An 18,989-nucleotide genomic window follows, 5' to 3' on the forward strand; every position below is an offset into this window, starting at 1 on the left:
GAGACAGGGTCTCTAGCCCAGGCTGGCCTCAAACTTCCTACAGAGCTGAGGAGAATCTTGAACTTTGGATTCTCCTGTTTCTGTCTCCCAAGTACTGAGCTTACAACCACTACTCACAATTTTATGTGGTACTAGAATCAAACCCAGAGCCTCTTGTGCATGATAGATAAGCAGTCTATTGATGAGCCACATCCTCAGCCTAAGCTATTGCTTATAAGAACTAGATCTTTTCATTTGAAGAGACACCTTAGGAGGCCTGTGCTGGGTAGTTTTATGTCAACTTGACACAAGCTAAAGTCATCTGAGAGGAAGGAATCTCAATTAGGAAAATGTGCCCATAAGATCTGGCTATAAGGCATTTTCTTAATTAGTGATTGATAGAGAAAGGCCCAGCCCATCATGAGTGGTGACATTCCCGGGCTGGTGGTCTTTGGTTCTATAAGAAAGCAGGCTAAGTGGTCTTCATTTATCATGGTCTCCTATGCCTTGTTCTCCCTCTCTGTTCTTGATCCAGTTGGGATCTCCCGCTCCCCCAAGCTCTCTTTCCCTCAACCCTTGCCCTTCATTTCCCCCACTTATGTCCAGGCTGTTCATGAAGATCTCATCCATTTCTCCGTCACTGGGCAATCCCCGTGTCTTTCTTGGGGTCCTGGAAGAAGCAAAGTGCTACAGAGGCCCACAGAAATCCACAAAAATACCCCCACAATAGACTGCTGGCAATGGTCGAGAGACAACCTGAACTGACCCACTCTGGTGATGGGATGGCCAAACACCCTAATTGTCGTGCTAGAAACCCCATTCAATGACTGAGGGATCTGGAAGCAGAGATCCACGGCTAGACCCCGGGTGGAGCTCTGGGAGTCCAATTAGCGAGAAAGAGGAGGGTCTATATGAGTGAGAATTGTTGAGACCAAGGTTGGATAAAGCACAGGGACAAATATCCAAACAAATGGAAACACATGAACTATGAACCAATGGCTGAGGGGCCCCCAACTGGGTCAGGCCCTCTGAATGGGTGAGACAGTTGATTGGCTTGATCTGTTTGGGAGGCATCCAGGCAGTGGGACCGGGTCCTGTGCTCAGTGCATGAGTTGGCTGTTTGAAACCTGGGGCCTATGCAGGATTGCTTGGCTCGGCCTGGGAGGAGGGGACTGGACCTGCCTGGACTGAGTCTACCAGGTTGATCTCAGTCCTCGGGGGAGGCTTTGCCCTGGAGGAGATGGGAATGGGGGGGGGGGCCTGGGGGGAAGGTGAGGGGGGTGGGAGGGGGAGAACAAAGGAATCTGTGGCTGATATGTAGAACTGAATGATATTGTAAAATAAAAAAAATAAATTGAAAGAAAGAAAGAAAGAAAGAAAGAAAGAAAGAAAGAAAGAAAGAAAGAAAGAAGGAAAGAAAGCAGGCTAAGTAAGCAATGTTGAGCAAGCCAGTAAGCAGCACTCCTCCATGGCCTCTGGATCAGCTCCTGCCTCCAGCTTCCTTGCATTGTTTGAGTTCCTGTTCTGACTTCCTTCAATGATGAACAGTGATAGGGAAGTATAAGCCAAATAAACTCTTCTGTCCCCAACTTGCTTTTGGTCATGGTGTTTCATTGCAGCAATAGAAACCCTAACTAAGACAAGGCCTATAATTAATAGGATGATCGGGATGGTAAAGCTACTGGAAACATATGAAGTAGAGATGCCTGGTTGACATCCACTGACAGTAGTCTCCTTCTAGAGTGTCAAGTTTTTGTTGCAAGCAGCTGCCTAGACAGACACTACATCCTGAACACCAACCCCACATCAAACCCATTCACGGTTTCTTAACTTAAAGCAGTCAGTAGAATGCGAGTATAACTGGAGTCTCCTGTAAGCGGTATAGAATACAAGATTTTCCTTTGTCTTTCCAGGGCACTGCCTGTTAGAGGTAACTATCAGAATCACTGAGTCAATATTCAGGGGGAAGACTCCCAAGGGAGCCACCTCATCAGGAAGGAATATTGAACACTGTGAGTTGGCAAATAGAAGTTTGCATTAAGACATTGTGTTCTGAGAGATTTCACTAGAGTAGTTCATCATTCTGGCCAAACAATGGAAACTAAATAAACATAACTATAATTTGTAGAGGGAGTTGTGGACCCACAAAGAAGAGAAAGTTCAAAAATTGTTAGCGTTTGGATGTTAAATATCCTTCAAAATTTAAACATGAAAGGCTCAGTCCCCAGCTTGGCACTCTTGAGAATGCTAGAACCTTTCCTGGTGGAGCCTGGTAGGAAGATTTCGGTTACTGGAGATGAGCCTTTGAAGAGAACTCTGAGATTCTCTGTGACTTTATATTCCAGCCATGTCGGAAACAGTTTTGCTTTGCCACAACATGCTGCTTTCCCACCAGAGGCCTAAATGCTTTGTATCTGTCTAATCGTGTACAGGAGCATCTACAACTGTGGCCCCAGAATTCCTTTTCTCTTCTTAAGTTCATTTGTCTTTGGTACTGCTTACAACAAAGAAAATCTGACTAATAACAACAGAGTCAGAAAAACCACCACTTTTTCTAGACATATGAGCAAAAGATATGTAAATAATGTTTGCCATAATGAGAAATGGGAAAACTAGCAATGATAAGATTGTATTTTTAATACAGTTTAATATTTCTACCTGGTAGAAAACCCAGTGAAAAGGATTATACTGGAGAAACCTGGAGGCAGTCAGGGGCAATGGATCAGTTAGAAAATCAACCCCAAAAAAGGCACAAGCCCAAAGTAATGAGAAGAGCCACAGAAAGGAAAATTGGCATCAAAAGAGTTAAAACTTCTGGTTTGAGTGATTAATTTTTAATATTTATAGATTATATGGTATAGCAGTTATTTTTGCAGGCTTAATTAATTTACTTATTCCATAAATGTTTATGAAGCAACTAATTCATGTATAGGCATGAGAGACAGAACTAAAAACAATGCCCTGCTCACCTTGAAGCTCATGGTTTTAAACAGCGAATAAAGAATCTTGGGGCTGGGGACGTAGGTAAAGTGCATGCTGTGTAAGCATGAGGGCCACAGTGTGGTTGGTCCCCAGAATCCACCTAAAGGGCAGGAGAGCTGTTGTATGCCTGAACCTCAGTTGCAGAAAGAGGAGGAAATAGACGTATTCTTGAAGCACAATAGCCAGCCAAATTGACTAGCAAAGTTGATGAGCTTTGAATTCAGTGAGAGACCTTGTTTCAGGCTGAGGATGGAGAATGATTGACAAGACATTCAACATCCACCTCCGGCCTTCAGGGACAAGCACACAAATGCATGCACATGTCCACATAACCTCATTAACAAGTACATGTAAATATAACACACACACACACACACACACACACACACACACACAGATAGAGACAGAGACAGAGAGATAGAGAGACAGACAGAGACAGAGACAGAAACAGAGAGAGAAATTGCCATGCATAAGACTCATTCTACTGATTATCCTAATTCTACTGCTTAATTGTTCTTTTATTCAAAAATGTAGTCAACACTAGGCAGAAAAAAAGAGTGCTTTTCCCTCCCACTGTAACTCTGCCTCCTAAACCCTGTTTTAGCAACCTGAAAGGGACAAATTGCCCGATGAAAGAGAAAATTCTAAGTCTTTAACAGACCATGACAAAAATAGGGCTAAATAATTATTTCTAAGAAAATGAAATTGCTTTTTTTTTTTATCACCATACACTGAATGGCTTTCCCAATTGTCCCCTGCAAGTTTCCTAATTGTCCCCTGGTTGTAGAATGCACAATTCCTGACAATGGACAATACAACTGAAAAAAAAAAATTAGTCTCCTGTGTGCAAGAATAACGCTTTCCTAGCAGTGGGCCCTTTGTGCCTGCTCTCCCTAGACCTCTGCTGCACAGAATCCTAGTGCAGGCTAATTATATGGGCTAGTTGAAAATTGTGTGTGTGTGTAATGGGAAGGCAAGCCCCAGAAGAGCAGCTAGGAAAGGTCTTGCCATCAAGACTGAGAAAAGGCACAGGAGAGCATGTGCCCAGTCATTCTCATTAGCATGCTGCAGTTGACTGCTCTGTCCCAGCACACCCAGAGGTGTCAGTTCCCTGACCTCAGGTCAGAATATTAGAGAACTTCCCCCCATGCTGACTCAGTACTTTGCCAGGATGTGCAGAGAGGGACCATCCTTCCGTTGGGGACTTTAAGAAGTAACACTGGACAACATCAGCGAGAAAGACAGTGAGAGGTGAGGGCCATATGCTGACATGTATTTGAGGGAAGGCGTACACAGATTTCCACAGGGCAATGCCGGAGCAAAGAACCATGTTTTCTTCTTCCAGTTGTCTTGTTTCTTGGCCTCATGTGCCTGCTATGTGACGGGAACTACAAAAGGTTTAGGATTGAGAGTCTCTCTGGAAATGCTAGACCAAAGCCTCGTAACACCCACAGGCCCCAAAACAACACAACGGGCCCGACAGGATCGAAACAAATGTGAAGTGCCATCTACAAGGCAGAAGCCACTCTGAGTCCAGTGAGGATACAGCACAGGTTGAGAAGTCTTGACACGGGTGTTCCAAGCAGTCTGCAGTAAGCTCAGGCCACTGCGGGTCCCACAGAGAACTCAAACTGTATAATTTAAAGAATTATAGAAGGGACTGCTCTCAAGGGTGAGGGCAGATTGCATGTACTATTAACAATGTATCACTGGGTTGATAGGAAGGGAGAGGGTAATGAGGAAGGAGGGAGGGATGGAGGAGGGAAGGAGGGAGAGAGAGACAAGAGATTCAGAGAGAGACAGAGAGAGACAGATATGGGGAGCAGGGAGACAGTCATAAAGTCATGTTCCTCTTTTGGCCAGTGATGTGACCTGGAAACCTGGAATGGCTGTGCATGGAGAGCACTCTCTTTTCTTCCCCCTGCTTCTTGATTTCTTATGCATGTTCCCACATGTTCAAATCCAACAAACACACAAACAGTAAAAGATCCCAGAGTCTGCTGATGAAGACTGGGTAGGTCCACCTTTCTGAACAAAGATAGCAGAAAACTGGGGAGCTGTTATGGGCGAGCAGAGCATCAGCATTGGGTGTGGCATGGGGGCCACACAGCATGGGCAATTTCTCCAGGAACCTTAGCACTCATCTGGATCGGAACAAAAAGAGGGTAAGTCACTAATAGTCCATCCTTTGTACAGGATTAGGATGTCCAACCAGATCAACTCAACTCAGAGCCCACTAACATTGTTACGCTTTCTAATAATTTCAAGGATCTTGATAGTCAGGAGGCTCAGACAAAACACAGAGACACATGGGACATCAAGGGTTACCATGTTGGTCGGGCCTTCCCCCGGTAGACCTGGTCTAGAACAGTCAATGAGGTTTCTATGTGAGGTACATGAGAGTCTTCACAAAGCAGGCACCATTGTGAAACATCTCTCTGTTATACCCAAGAAAGTGCACAGCCTGCACAGCATTTTCCAACGGTCCTGTCTCCTGGATCCTGGTTAACACTCAGCTCTACCTTAGTCAGGAAGCAGCCTGCTGGAGGGATCAATGTATTAAGTAAAAGTCCTAAACTGGTTTGTTCCAAGGTGCAGTTGTAAAGCAGGCTGGACCCGGCCACCTGCCTTGGCTTCTCTGCTCAGGTCAGTCTCCCACATACTCAGGAAAGAGAGAAAGTGGATTACCTGCTCAATGCCTTCCTCCCCCAGCACCATTTTTATAATTGAAAAGTAAGGGGGGTATTAACATAAAGAATGGAAGGAAAGCATGATGATGGACCCTGGGTCAGTCTCCCTGGAACAGATTCCTGGGAGGAAATCAGCTCCATCTTTTTCTTGTTACTATCCCCCTCCCCCACCCCCACCACCCTATCAGCTAAGCACACAGCAAAATGAAACTTAGAACATGTTCTTTCAGGAAGGTTTCCCCCCTACACACACACACACACACACACACACACACACACACACACACACACACGCTTCGTTTTCTTTTTGGCAGTACTGGGATTGAACCTAGGGCTTGTGTGTGTTAAACAAGTTCCTACCACTTGATATATATATATATATATATATATATATATATATATATATATATACATACACATATACATACATACATACACACATACATATATGTATATATACATATATATGTATGTATATATGTATGTATGTATGTATGTATGTATGTATCCAGCCTCCATAAGGGGAATTACAAGCACAACCCAACTCCAAGCTTCACGCACAGAACCTCAGTCCAACACTGCTAGTCTTTCCAGCTATGATCCAAGCAGTGACCCTGATATCAGAATCTCAGGCCACCAATGCCTCTTCCATGCATCAAGTGTAGAGATCTTGACTTGCCTGTTCCCTAGTTTGAAGAAGAGGATGTAGTAGATTATTGAAAGTCTGTGAGTGATGATGGGTGAGCCACAGCTGGGGCCAGAGGTAAACCATGAACTTGAAGTTGCAAGCAAAATTTTGTTCAAGTGAGCATTTTCCCAGGATAATGCCTCAACCACACATCAAATTCAGAAGGGTGTGCAGGCTTTAAATTTCAGCTAGAATACATAGTGCATAATAAATGTGGCTCTGGGACAGATAAGCTGAGTCCTACAGCCAGGGGATGACCTTGCTCTGCACGGGTCATCCCTCCCCCATCCTCCTCAACAAGGGGACATTCTCAGAGCCAACAATCCTGCAGTGAGCACAACCTTATTTTCCAAATGATTTCAAATATGCTTCGGAATGCTTTGAATACAAAACACTTACTTAAAATTGAATGTGAAGAGTGGAACTTACCGTCTCGTTTTGTTAAATAAAGACTTCAAGTCAGATTGCAGATTTTTGCATTTCTCTGTCAGCTGAGTTGACTTCTCCTCCAGATATGTGCTGTTTCATGAAAGAGAATGAAAAAAAAAAAAGACTGATTTAAAACGAAAGTATGTAAGATATTATTAACAAAAGTCAGATTTCATTGATAAGGTATATATCCAAATGAAGTCTGGTTTTCATTTCATTATCAAATTTTTCACTGGAAAAGGAAATTGATATTTTCACCTGTGATGGGTCTAAATTTTTAAAAAATTACATAGTAAAGTCAAACTGAAAAGAAATCCATGTTGAAGGCATTGTATTTCCATTTATTTTTTATTTTTTTTATTTATTTTGCATTTTCAGGTTAGTAGCTTTAATGAAGATGCTACTGAGTGGTTTTAATCACTGTATGTAAATAGCCTTTTTTTTTAAAAAAAAATAGCTGTCTTGGATAAGAAGCTCAGAGACACAGGAAATTAATGTTTGCTCCATGAAGAACACAGGTGGAGCTGGCCTCTGAATGTTGTAACGAGCCCTACATGCTTGCTTTTATGAACTCAGAAAATCAGAGGTAGGATATAAGCAAACTAAAAAACAGCATAGGACAAAGGAAATGGACTCTAGCACACAAGGAGCCTCATGGACAGATGCATGTTGTTCAATTGACTCTCAGAAATAAAAGAATCTCATGGACACGAGCATGTTAACTAACTCACTCTTAGACACAGTGAGGGTCATGGACACAGTGTTCAATGGAGACACACTGTATCTGAGTCAACCAGCGGGGAGCCAAGCAAACAGATTTAAGATCTGGACAAAGACAAGACAGACGGCACTTCTTTACACCCTGGGTATGCGAGGCGAGAGAGAAGGGGGCATGCAGGTAAAGAGAAGAGCAAAATAGATTCACGACTAACTCTACAATATTTCTCAAAGGTGCATTCTGAAACTACTGGGTGTGGGTTACCTGTGGGCTCGCAAAGTCTCTCTGAGGGCCAGCAAGATGGCTCCAAGCTTGGTGACCTGATTTCAGTTCTTGAAATATGGGGTGGAAGGAGAGAACTGACTCCCCTAAGTCGTTGTCTGACCTTCCTTCTCCCACCACTCCCCCTCCTCCACTCTTTCCTAACAGGACTTCCTGTGCAATTCCCATGTATTATTGCACTCACAGGCATTTGTTTATTTCTAATTTGTAACGTGTTTTCTTCAGGCAGCACCGTTAATGAAGTGAATTACCCAGTCAGCAATGCTTTAAATTACGATGGCTTTGTAATGTTCAATTGTGGAACGGTGACAACCAGGTGCCAGCAGAACTGTCTCATACACCTTTCCTTAAACTGGAGAGTATCTATCTTAATAAAAACAAACTAGCTTTGCTCAGCTACAGACCAGGCAGGCTGCATACAAATCAGATGAGAGTACCTGATGCATAGTGGAGACAACAGGATGGAGTCTGGAGAAGCCAACAAGGTCTTTGGAGTTAGTGTGGCTGACCTTGCCTTATGGGCTTCACTCTGGCCTTAGCCTTCAGCCTGTGAGTTTCTCTTTCTTAGTTCTTCCCAGTAAAGTAGCTAAAGGGATTAAGTGGGGTATGTATGAGAACATCTGACATACAGAAGCCAATAAATAACTGTTGTCTTCTTGCTCTAAATTCATCACTGAAATCTATCCTCAGGCCACTCAGTTCAGGCCAATTATTCTTATCACCACTGGGGCTACAGACACCTCTGTTTGCAGGCAGTCCCTCAATCCCCAGAGAACAGACAGGGAGCCTTCTAGATCCCTTTGCCTTCTGTGTCTCTCTGTCCCTTTTTTTCATTCAAAACCTTCAGTTTCTTCCTTTTCTCCACCTTTCTAAGACACTCTGGAGGAAGGGAACAAAGGCCTTCTAAGCTCTGAGGTGAAAAACTCATGACTGGATGACAGATTCCATCTTAGGTAGTGGCATGCAGCCCAAAAGGGATGTGATGGTGAGCGCCCTTTAACATCTGATTGGCAGGCAACTTTCGGATAAATCAAAGGGAACAGAAGTGGGGAGCAGTCAAGATGAAAAAGTAGGAACTCCAAAGGCTCTGAGTCAGAAGCATCTGGTCAAACAAGCCATGAGTCCAGGCAGGGCTGATGTGTAAGCTGCTCCCCAACCCAGAGACCTGCTCAGAAGAGTCCAATCCTAAGGACTGGTATCAATAAGGGTGGAGGTGAAAGCAGTCCTGGCTATGGCGAGCCACAGAAGCAAATGGCATCAGAGTCCTCTACAAGGATCTCACTTTAGGAGATGAACAAGGAGATGTCCACCTGGCACTAGTTCACAGTGTGCTCTGAGCTGCTGGTGAAGAGAAAGAAAGAGGAACAGAATTCAGAGGCACTGTCTAAACCACCTCAAACCTCGAGGGGGGATTCTGCAGGCTCCAAGTATGATTTCTGTTTCTGTCCCCTCCAAGTCTTATTACTGCTGTTTAATTCCAGTTCATTGTAATTTTCTGATGAAAACTTCTTACTCAATTATCTCAAACAGAAAATTACGGGCTTATATATTCATGACCAAACTCCACAGCAAGCATCTCCGCCATGCCACCCCCTCCACCGCCAGAGAGACATGTCCTGGCTAGCACAGTGATTCTCTCCCTGGAGATGTGCTAGAACATGGAGACTAATTTGGTTTGTAAAGCTTCCCAGACCAACAAGCTGAGACGACTACAATGGTCCTCCTCGACAACGCTCCTCTGCAAGATGGCCTTTGCTGCTCACCTGCCTCTGTGCAAGCCTGTCTCGCTATGCGTCTCCCATAGCACTTAGCACATCTGTCACATTCCGCCAGTTTCCTTGATGCCTACCTCCACTGACATCCCCTCACACCTTGCAAAATAAGTGACTGAAGAAATACAGCTCCAACCATAGATATCCCTAGACCTGATGCCCATAGGGCTGGTGACTTGATAAATCCATGGCATCCAATTTGCTAGGCCTTCTATAGGCCTTAACAATTCTATTTCAAGCCCCAGTTCTCTCAGTGGCCACTCTACACATTCAGTTCTCCTACTGTCTTGACCATTCACTGCCCTTCTAACATCTCACTCAGTCATGCTGCCTGTTCAGAGGACACAGTGCTGCTGGGTGTGATTAATCCATAGCTGTCAGTCCTGACCTTCCATCTGAAAAAAAAGGCCTCCTGTCTCACATATGATAATGCGCCTGCCATCCCACCCCTCTACGTCTTCTCTGAGATCAGGTCCTTCCCTACTGCTCCTTCTGAAAGCATCCTTACCCTCTTGCTCTCTACCATTGCCATCATCAATTCACTCCTGTCTCAAAATCAAAAGCAAAATAACTCACTTTGCCATTCCCTTCGCTTTATTGTCTTTTCTAATCTTCCCTATTTATAAATTCACAGACTGACTCTTAGAGAGCATCACTAAGTCAAAGGAGACCACAGTGCCTCTCCTTCGCTTTACAACCTGCAGCAGTATCCAGTTCTGCCTACAGTCAGGGTCCTTCTGCAGCTGCTTTTCTGGGTCGTTCTGTATGTCTTGGTATTGCCTGTCATTCGTTTTCTGATATGACTTTAAAATCATGACTGGCATTCAGCTACAGCTGTTGTCCTGTGCATTGCCTCTGGGTCTTCATCCTTTGCAACCTACCTGCTCTCCCTAACTCTCTCCACAGGCCTCTTTCCCCCCATTTATTCTCATTGCCCCACAGTGGGCTGTCTCACACGGACACTTGATGGGATCATGCCACTTCTCTGCTCCAAATCTTCCCCCTTGGGACATGTAGCCCACTCCTGAGTGGGATATTCAAAACATCAGCCACGTAGCTGGCTGGCCTTTGACTGTGAGTTTAGTGGCATTTTCTTACCACTAAAGGATACAAATTTCCCTTTTTCTCCATTCCCTGCAAGTCTGATACCATGAATTCTGACCGCCTTTATTACTTAATAATAGAATTTGTTTGCTTGGTGCCAACAAACAAGCCTTTAGGCACATTTTCATTGCTTGAATGTGTCAGGAGGAAGAACTCTTTAATAAGACTTGGGGGAGAAGAGACAAAATGAAGCATTTCTCCTATCAGTGTTATCTTTGTCGGTGCCGGGCTTTTGTGAAAATCCTGTTTTTTTAAGTCATCTTTGAGTTGAAAGTGGTCATTTTACAAGTCCACCTGGCAAGAAGCTGGTTCTTGCCAAGAGTTAAACAGTACAACTCTGATAATGCAGAGAATATCTCTCAAAGGAATGATGTTACACAAATCTGCAGAATACTGCCATTGGTACTTAACATCCACCAACACCTCTAAAGCACAGAATTAATGTCACCTTCTGAGTGTGACCTGTAATCATGCAATCATGCAATCAGTCCCCCAGCCAAGTAAAACATTCCAAGAAACAATCTGCATGTAAGGCTCTCAGGAACTCCAAGTGCAGCTATGCTCTATTTATGGTAACATAATGGGTGCCACAACATAAAGCTTAAAGTCTAATCAATTTTTCTCTCTCGGAGGAATGGATGCATTAATAATAGGCAGAGAATAGTTTCTAAAAACAGAAAGCTCAAAGAATGAATTTTTTAGATAAGTATTTCTAATATTCCTTCTTCATCCAAGAGTGATGAGATAGGACAGCATGCTGACCACTAGCAGAAAACCCTATGCAGAGGGGTCTAACAGGCTGGCCAGCCTCTGGGACTCAGGTCATGATGACTAACAGGGTCCTATCTCTGCACCGTAGAGTTAGAATCTAAGATCATCAAGCAAATTTCTTATGGTGTGCTCCCCTACCCCCGTATGGGATTCTGATAGGAGAAGAGCAAGTGTAATGATTGATCTTGACTTTCAAGTCCATAGGAACTAGAATCCACTAAGAGACATGCCTCTGGGTGGTCTGTGAGGGTGTTTGCAGCAAGGGTAAAATGAATGGAGTAGATTCCCCCCACCACCAGAGTGGACAGACCTTTCCAGAAGGCCCAGATACAAAGATTTGCAAGAGGGAAGTTCTTTTTGCATCTTGCTAGTCAGTGCTTCTATCCTTTTGTGGTCGCTGCTGCCGCCATGTTTTGCTTACATTAGAATCCATCTTTTTCTGAAGGCAGGAGCTTCAGGAATTCTCCAGGTCTTCAGCATCAGCATGGGACTGCTGAGGCTCAGGGTTGTGGGTTGAGAAGCTACTAGGTTCTTGGATTCTCTAGTTCACAGACAACCATTGCTAGACTAACTGGTTCCTTTGGTATAAGCCAACCTGATAAATCCTTTATAACAAGTGTTCATTCCCTTAGTTCTGTTCCCCCAGCGAAGCCCATAGCAAGTACCCAGCCCACTGTGTGGTTGGTTACTCCCCACTCACAAAGTGTAGTGCTCTGACTTGTAAATCATTCTTAGATGTGTGTTGATGAATGTTGCTTCTGAAATGCCCATACTCAAAAACAGATAAAATTGGGGTTCGGTGCCTACAAAGATGAGGGACAAATCCTGATCCTTCTCTTTGCTCGGTCATTCACCGGTAATGTGTAGAGTCCACACCATGTGCCGGAGAGAAGGAATGCACTTGAGATACTCCAGTGAACAGAGCCACGGCACTGCTGCCTTGGAGCGAGCCATCTGCTGAGGAGGAGAAGCAACTAGATGCACACATACCATCTGATCAGCAGCACGAGAGCCAGCTCTTTTCCATAATCGTATTAATTTGAAGAAACCATGAATCTGTGCATTTAATTCAAAATGTGGGAACTGCTTTTAAAATGACAACATAGATAGTGACTTATTCTTTTAAACGTGAACACTGCTGGCAACCTAAATTGTAAAATATTCTGCAGATCATCTCTGTTTACTTGGCTCTTATCTGTTTCCATTTACCATCAATGAAGATTAATTAGCCACCCCTCGACTATTAAATCAGTTATCAAGACGCATTCTCAAACATTCCCATTATGGAAAGGCAGTTTTCAAAATTATAAATTCAGAGCTGTTGTACATATATAAAATGATATACACTAAAGATTTTACTTTGCTCATAAGGGACCCAGTTAAAGGAAGAATCCATAGTATGAACACATTTATAAATCAAGAAGATTGAGATGAATGCGTGGAGGTAAAGCTGGTTAGAAAGGGGTAAGATAATTTGCATATTTATAGGCAAAAATTAGTTTGCATGATGCATATAGCTAAGAGTTCTCAAATAGCTCCCAGAGGATCAGACTAAGATAATTCAGAGTTGTGGGATCTAAACACAGCAAACTTATTAATGAACCTGTTGGCTAGATTTCATGGTCACTGGGAGACAAAAAGCATCCATAGACTTACTCAGCTGTGAACTCTATGAACTATAATGCCAATCTGCCAGTCAACATGTGCCCACAATGGAAATAGTGGGATCACAGTTGTGGGAGCAACCAACTACTCTTTGATTGGATTTGGGGCAAGATCCACGGGAGGAAATCAAGGAACTATACATCTGGTGACAACCACTGGCTGGAGAAATCATAAGTCCTACACTACACAGGGGGCAACATATTCTACTTGTTTAACTAACTTAATGTGGCATCAAACTGTCTTCCAACCATATACATTTACACCCATAGACAATGATACTCTGCCTTAATCAGAGAAGCTTCACTCTGCAATTACAGTGGTGAATGCATAGAATAGTAGTTGTTTAAGATGCTGAGCATAAGGGACAGCTGAGTGTTCAGCCCTAAAAAGGACATTTACCAGCCCCTTTAAGACCAACCTCTGGACAAAACAACAGAACACAGAATGGGAAAAGATTTTTAACAACTACACATTGATTGAGGCCTAATATCCAAAAGACATAAAGAACTTAAAAAAATCTATCAAAAAAATCAAGAAAAAAAACAATTAAACACTGGAGTATAGATCTAAGCTAAGAATTCTCAGTAGAGGAAATGCAAATGGCTGAGAAACACTTAAAGAAATGTTCAAAATCTTAAATCATCAGGGAAATGCAAATCAAAATTACTTTGAGCTGGGCAGTGGTAGTGTATACCTTTAATCCCAGAACGGGGGTGGGGGGGCACAGGTACAGGTGTATCTCTGCGAGTTCAAGGCCAGCTTGATTTATAAAGCAAGTTCCAGGACAGCCAGGGCTACACAGAGAAACCCTATCTCAAAAAATAAAAATAAAAACAAAAACACCAAAACAAACAAACAAAAACAAAACAAGACTGCAATAGTCTGTCTGAAGAAAAAACTACTTTGAGATTACATCTTACACCTGTCAGAATGGCCAGGAAATAGAATAGATAGCTATGGATGGATCGGGGACGGGGGACTGGGACAGGAGGACGGGTAGGGAAGATAAGGAAAATGGAAAGAATACAGGGAGAGACAGCTAAAATTAAGGGCCATTTGAGTGATGATATGAAAACCTAATATAGTAGAAGCTTCCTAAAATATATACCTATATAAAAGCAATCTAAATGAAATCACCAAGTAATAGGGGAGACAGAGCCCCAAATGGTCATGTCTTGTCACCTAATGAAGCTTCCAGTGCCTGAAATGGGCTATATCTAATTGAATTCTTGATCAAAAGATTCCCATGGGAACCCCAAACAACCCAGGCTGTTGCCAAGACTACAGGTTGCTCTCCACATACTGACCACAAGGCCCCATTGCTGAAGATAACACCTACACAACTCATTGACCATGGAGAAGCCAAGCTGGTGCTTAAATAGAGCATTCACCAGTACATTCTGGTGTCTTTGGTACCAGAAGGTACACTACATGCTACCAAAAGAGATACAAAACACCAACTCAACCACAAACCCTTTGATCTACAATGGTGTCTTGCCTACAAGATACGCTAGGACAAAGGTGGCACAGAACCTGTAGGAGTAACAAACCAAAGTTTAGTTGACTTAAGGCCCACTATACGAGACAGAACCCATATCAGACACTGCTTGAAGGACCAGGAACCTAAGACAAGATAGCCTAGTCACTTAGGGTAAAACTAAATATTAAAAGCATGCAGCAATAAAATAATCCCTAATGAAATTCTGCTATACTCATATATCAGTGCCTTGTTCAACCATCACCAGAGAAGCTTCCTCCTGCAGCAGTTCGGAACAAATACAGAGACCCACAGCCAGATATCATGCAGATCACCAGAGACCTCAGAACACTCAGCCCTAAAGGGATATCTCCATCAAATCTCTCTCTCAGAGCTCAGGGAACCCTATGGAAGAGGACTTTTAGGATAGAAAGAGAGAAAATATGCATAAGTTTAAAATAAAAAAAATAAATAATAATAATAAAGACTTAACATGACATTATGAGACAAGGAACCTCCAAAGACACACTGAGTTTGTTTTTTGTTGACCATCTACTGTTCCTCCAATTAAGATTCCCTTGGAGAAAGCTAAATTTATCTTTTGTAAGTAGTTATCAATTGGAGATAGTTTCTAGGTTAGGGATGTGGGCGTGTGTCCACTTCTCCTTTCAGCTCTAGGACCCCATCTGGTGCAAACCCGTGCAGGCCCTGTGCATGCTGCCTCAGTCTCTGTGAGTTCATATGTGCATGGACTCTGTTGACTTAGAGATCCTTGCTTCCTTGGTGTCCTCCGTCCCCTCCGGCTCTTAACACTCTTTCTGCATATGGAGGCCAGAGTACAACCTAACGTGTCATTTCTCAAGAGCCACCCATTTTATTTTTTAAAGACAGGGTCTTCCCCTGGCCTGAAGCATGTCAAGCAGGCCAAAGTAGATGAACAGGGAACCCCAGAGGTCCATCTGTCTCCTCCCCTGGCCTCCACCACTAGGATTATAAGTATGGACCACTATACCCAGCTGGGTTCTGAGGATAAAACATATTTTCTTATGCTCACAAGGCAAGCACTTTACCAGTGTAACCATCTCCTTAGCCATGTATCAACAAATTCACATATATTAACATGCTTAAGAATGAAAGACATAAGGAACATATATGTTTATGTATGTAAACATACATACATACCTTAGGTACACCTTCCTTAGGTCTGTTTCATTTATTCCTCACCAGAAACCTGTGAGTTACTGGATACATTCCAGGAAATGAGGAAAATGAGGCACCTCTAAAATCCCTCTCCTAGTTAAGAGAGGATTTTTTTAATCCATACACTACAATTCTGTGTGCTCCACCACCACACTACCCCACCTCCCTTCAAGGGACCCCATTTCACTGCAGCATCACTGCCTCCCCCTTCCGGTGAGTTTATGGGAGGTGACAAGGACTCTCTTTTTGATTAAACTCCATCACATCTTACTCTGAACTCTGTTCAATTAGCTCCTATTATCAGGCATGCCCTTAAGACCCCAATTCTAGCAATAACCTTGCTAGGTCAGGTTGTTCTGCACCCCACATTCTTCCTGAGTATCCCCACTATCTCCTCAAACTCACTGTCTATTGCCCTAGTTAGTTTTCACTGCCAACCTGGCATCGACTAGAGTCACTTGCAAAGGGAGTCCCCCTTGAAACTTTTCTCCGATGAGATTGGACTGTGAGAATATCTGTGAGAGGTTGTTTTCATTGTCCATTGCTGGAGGAGGGCCCAGCACACTGTGGGCAGCACCACCCTAGGCAAGTAGTCCTGGGCTGGATAAGAAACAAAGCACAAGCCTGTGAGCGAGCCAGAAAGCAGCCTTCTTCCATGGTTTCTGGTTCATGTGCCTGCCTTGATTTCCTACCCCTACTTACTTCAGTGATGGGAGGTGATCTGGAAGTGTAAGTCAAACAAACTTTTCCTCACCTAAGTTCTTTTGGTTAGGGTTTATGACAGCAACAGAAAAACACCTAGAATATCTGATCCCTTGGATCCACCTTCAGCAAAATCCTAAACTTATACTCTCCTTACCTTAAATGTTTCCTCCTAATAATTTCCCATACATTGACACTCCCCCACAATGTATGTGTGAATGTGTGTATGTGTGCGTGTGTGTGTGAGTGTGTGTGTGTGTGTGTGTGTGTGTGTGTGTGTGTGTGTGTGAGAGAGAGAGAGAGAGAGAGAGAGAGAGAGAGAGAGAGAGAGAGAGAGAGAGAGAGAGAGATCCTGATACTTAGTTACAGTTTTCTGCTTTTCCTCTGCTTGGAGTTGAACCCATGTTTGTCTACTGTAAAACTCCATGGTAATAACACCCACCAGGATAGATATCTAAATAAAATCTGCTTCACCATTGTAACAGGTGTTAGGAATGGCTCTGTCTCTTAGAGCCATTTTTCACTTTTATACACTGTAGCTAACAATGGCAACACAGAAGCATTCTTGTTTAAAGGCATGTCAATGAATTATTTCCAGTGGAGAGACAGCCCCTGCCATACATACACACTGAGGAAAAGTTAGCTTTGCCTTGTTTCCATACGCATCACTCTTCCTAATTTATAAATGTGTCTGTTCTATAAACTCTCTTTTAAATCAGTTATAACATCTCACGAGTTTCCTCACTGATACATTACATAGACTCTTTATAGTGTTCATTCTCACATCTGTGTGAGATGTGTTCTCTGCCTTCTTATAAAAAATATCTTTTGACACCCTGCATAAGCGTACCGAAATCATATCTGAATTGAATAAACAGAGTATACTAATCAAGATTAACATTGGTGGTGAAAAGACACTGATTCCCATCTCTATTCTTCCACATATTGCACCATTAACCTTAGGGAAGTTATTTAACCTTTCTCTATCTGGAGATAATAGTATCTCTCACATGGAAGTGAAGCAAAATCTGTAGGAGATAGTTCATGAAAAAGCTCAGCACAGTGACAGGAATGGGTAGCCCAGTACTAAGTGGCATTCGGGAGCAGTAGTCCATACTGCACTGTTTATCACTGTGTTGCCTGCCTCTTGAAGTGGAGCATATCCAACTGCATCATGCCCTTGCTTCTCCTGGAAATTTTTATTAAAAATACAAATCTTGGTTTAGTAAATGGGGGTGGGACCTAACGTTTTTCATTTCTAATAGACCCCCAGGTTGTGCCGCTCAGCTGGACTGATGAGAATGGTTTGGGTAACAAGGTCTTAGAAAGCTCAGAGTCAAGTTCTTCTGCCCTCAAATCTCTTTGTTAATAGTCCATGATGGTTAAAAATTGGTTGCCAACTTGATGGGATTTGTAAGCACCACATGAAACTTTCTGAGCCTGGGCATGTCTGCAAAGGGTTATCTAGATAAGGTTAACTGATGTGGAGAGATCTAGTCTAATGTGGGGAACCATTCCATGGACCAGGGTCCTGAATTGACTGAAAAGGAGAAAGTAAGCTAGGCAGAAGCATCCCTCAGTCTCTGCTTCCTGACTGTGGGTACAATGTAAGCAGTCATCGCAAGTTCCCCACCACAACCACTGAACTCTCCAACTGTGACCCCAAACAAACCTTTCTCCCTTAAGTTCCTACTGTCAGGCATCACAGCGATCAGAAAGGTAACTAATACACAGCCTATAGCAAGACTTGGCAGACCAGTAATGTGAGAGACTCTTACAGCTGAAGTGCAATGTTGGTGGGAAAGCAATAGAATAGCTTGGATATCATGAGAGTAAAATGAGCTAAATCACATGTCACTAAATGGGGATTGTTTTCCATATGAAAAAAGTACGACAATGGAACTAATGTAAGAGGAGTCTTGCGTGCTGAGAACACAACATAATTGCTTTTCTGACTCAGCTACAGGCTTGGTCTCCCAGCAGCTCTGTATCAAGGCAAATCTCCAGGCAGCCCTGAATGGAATCTAGTCCTGTGAATGCAGCCCTTGAATGTCCATTATGCAAAATCTTGGTGACAGCTAAAGGATGCAGGTCAGCTCTGAGAAGTCATCAAAGGATGCAAGCATTGGAGATGCCTTTTGATGTCAGTTATAGCCACACGAAAGTATCCATCTTGTTTCTCTAATGACAAACAGCATGTTCTCAACCACATGAGTGTATTTCTGTGCTAACTGAATAGTTTTTATTCAATCTTGGAGAATCAACCTTTGAGACAAGAACTTTAATAAGATACCTTGTATTTTTATCTTTTCCTTTCCTTTTTGTTGCTCAAACTGGTCTCAAATTTGCTATTTAGCCCAGGCTAGCTTCAGACTTGGTGCTCCTGCCTCAACTTCCTGGATGCTGGAATTACAGATGTGCACTCCTACAGTAGTGACTCTGTGTACAGATGTGCACTCCTACAGTAGTGACTCTGTGTACAGATGTGCACTCCTACAATAGTGATTCTGTACAGGTGTGCACTCCTGCA

The 18,989-nt window shown here is 43.1% G+C and overlaps 1 protein-coding gene across 2 annotated transcripts in view; it reads right to left on the minus strand.

Annotated features, from left to right (window-relative positions):
• Positions 1 to 18,989, minus strand: part of St8sia6 (ST8 alpha-N-acetyl-neuraminide alpha-2,8-sialyltransferase 6) — a 144,124-nt gene that overhangs the window by 69,623 nt on the left and 55,512 nt on the right. For both annotated transcript variants that reach the window (XM_052726828.1, XM_052726827.1), the window contains exon 3: positions 6,769 to 6,858. In XM_052726828.1, coding sequence (XP_052582788.1) covers positions 6,769 to 6,858 — 90 coding nt within the window. The remainder of the gene's footprint in view (positions 1 to 6,768; positions 6,859 to 18,989) is intronic.

The sequence above is a fragment of the Peromyscus californicus genome, unplaced genomic scaffold (genome assembly GCF_007827085.1).
Source record: "Peromyscus californicus insignis strain IS unplaced genomic scaffold, ASM782708v3 Scaffold_8__1_contigs__length_139910024, whole genome shotgun sequence".
In the NCBI taxonomy this organism is placed as follows: domain Eukaryota; kingdom Metazoa; phylum Chordata; class Mammalia; order Rodentia; family Cricetidae; genus Peromyscus; species Peromyscus californicus.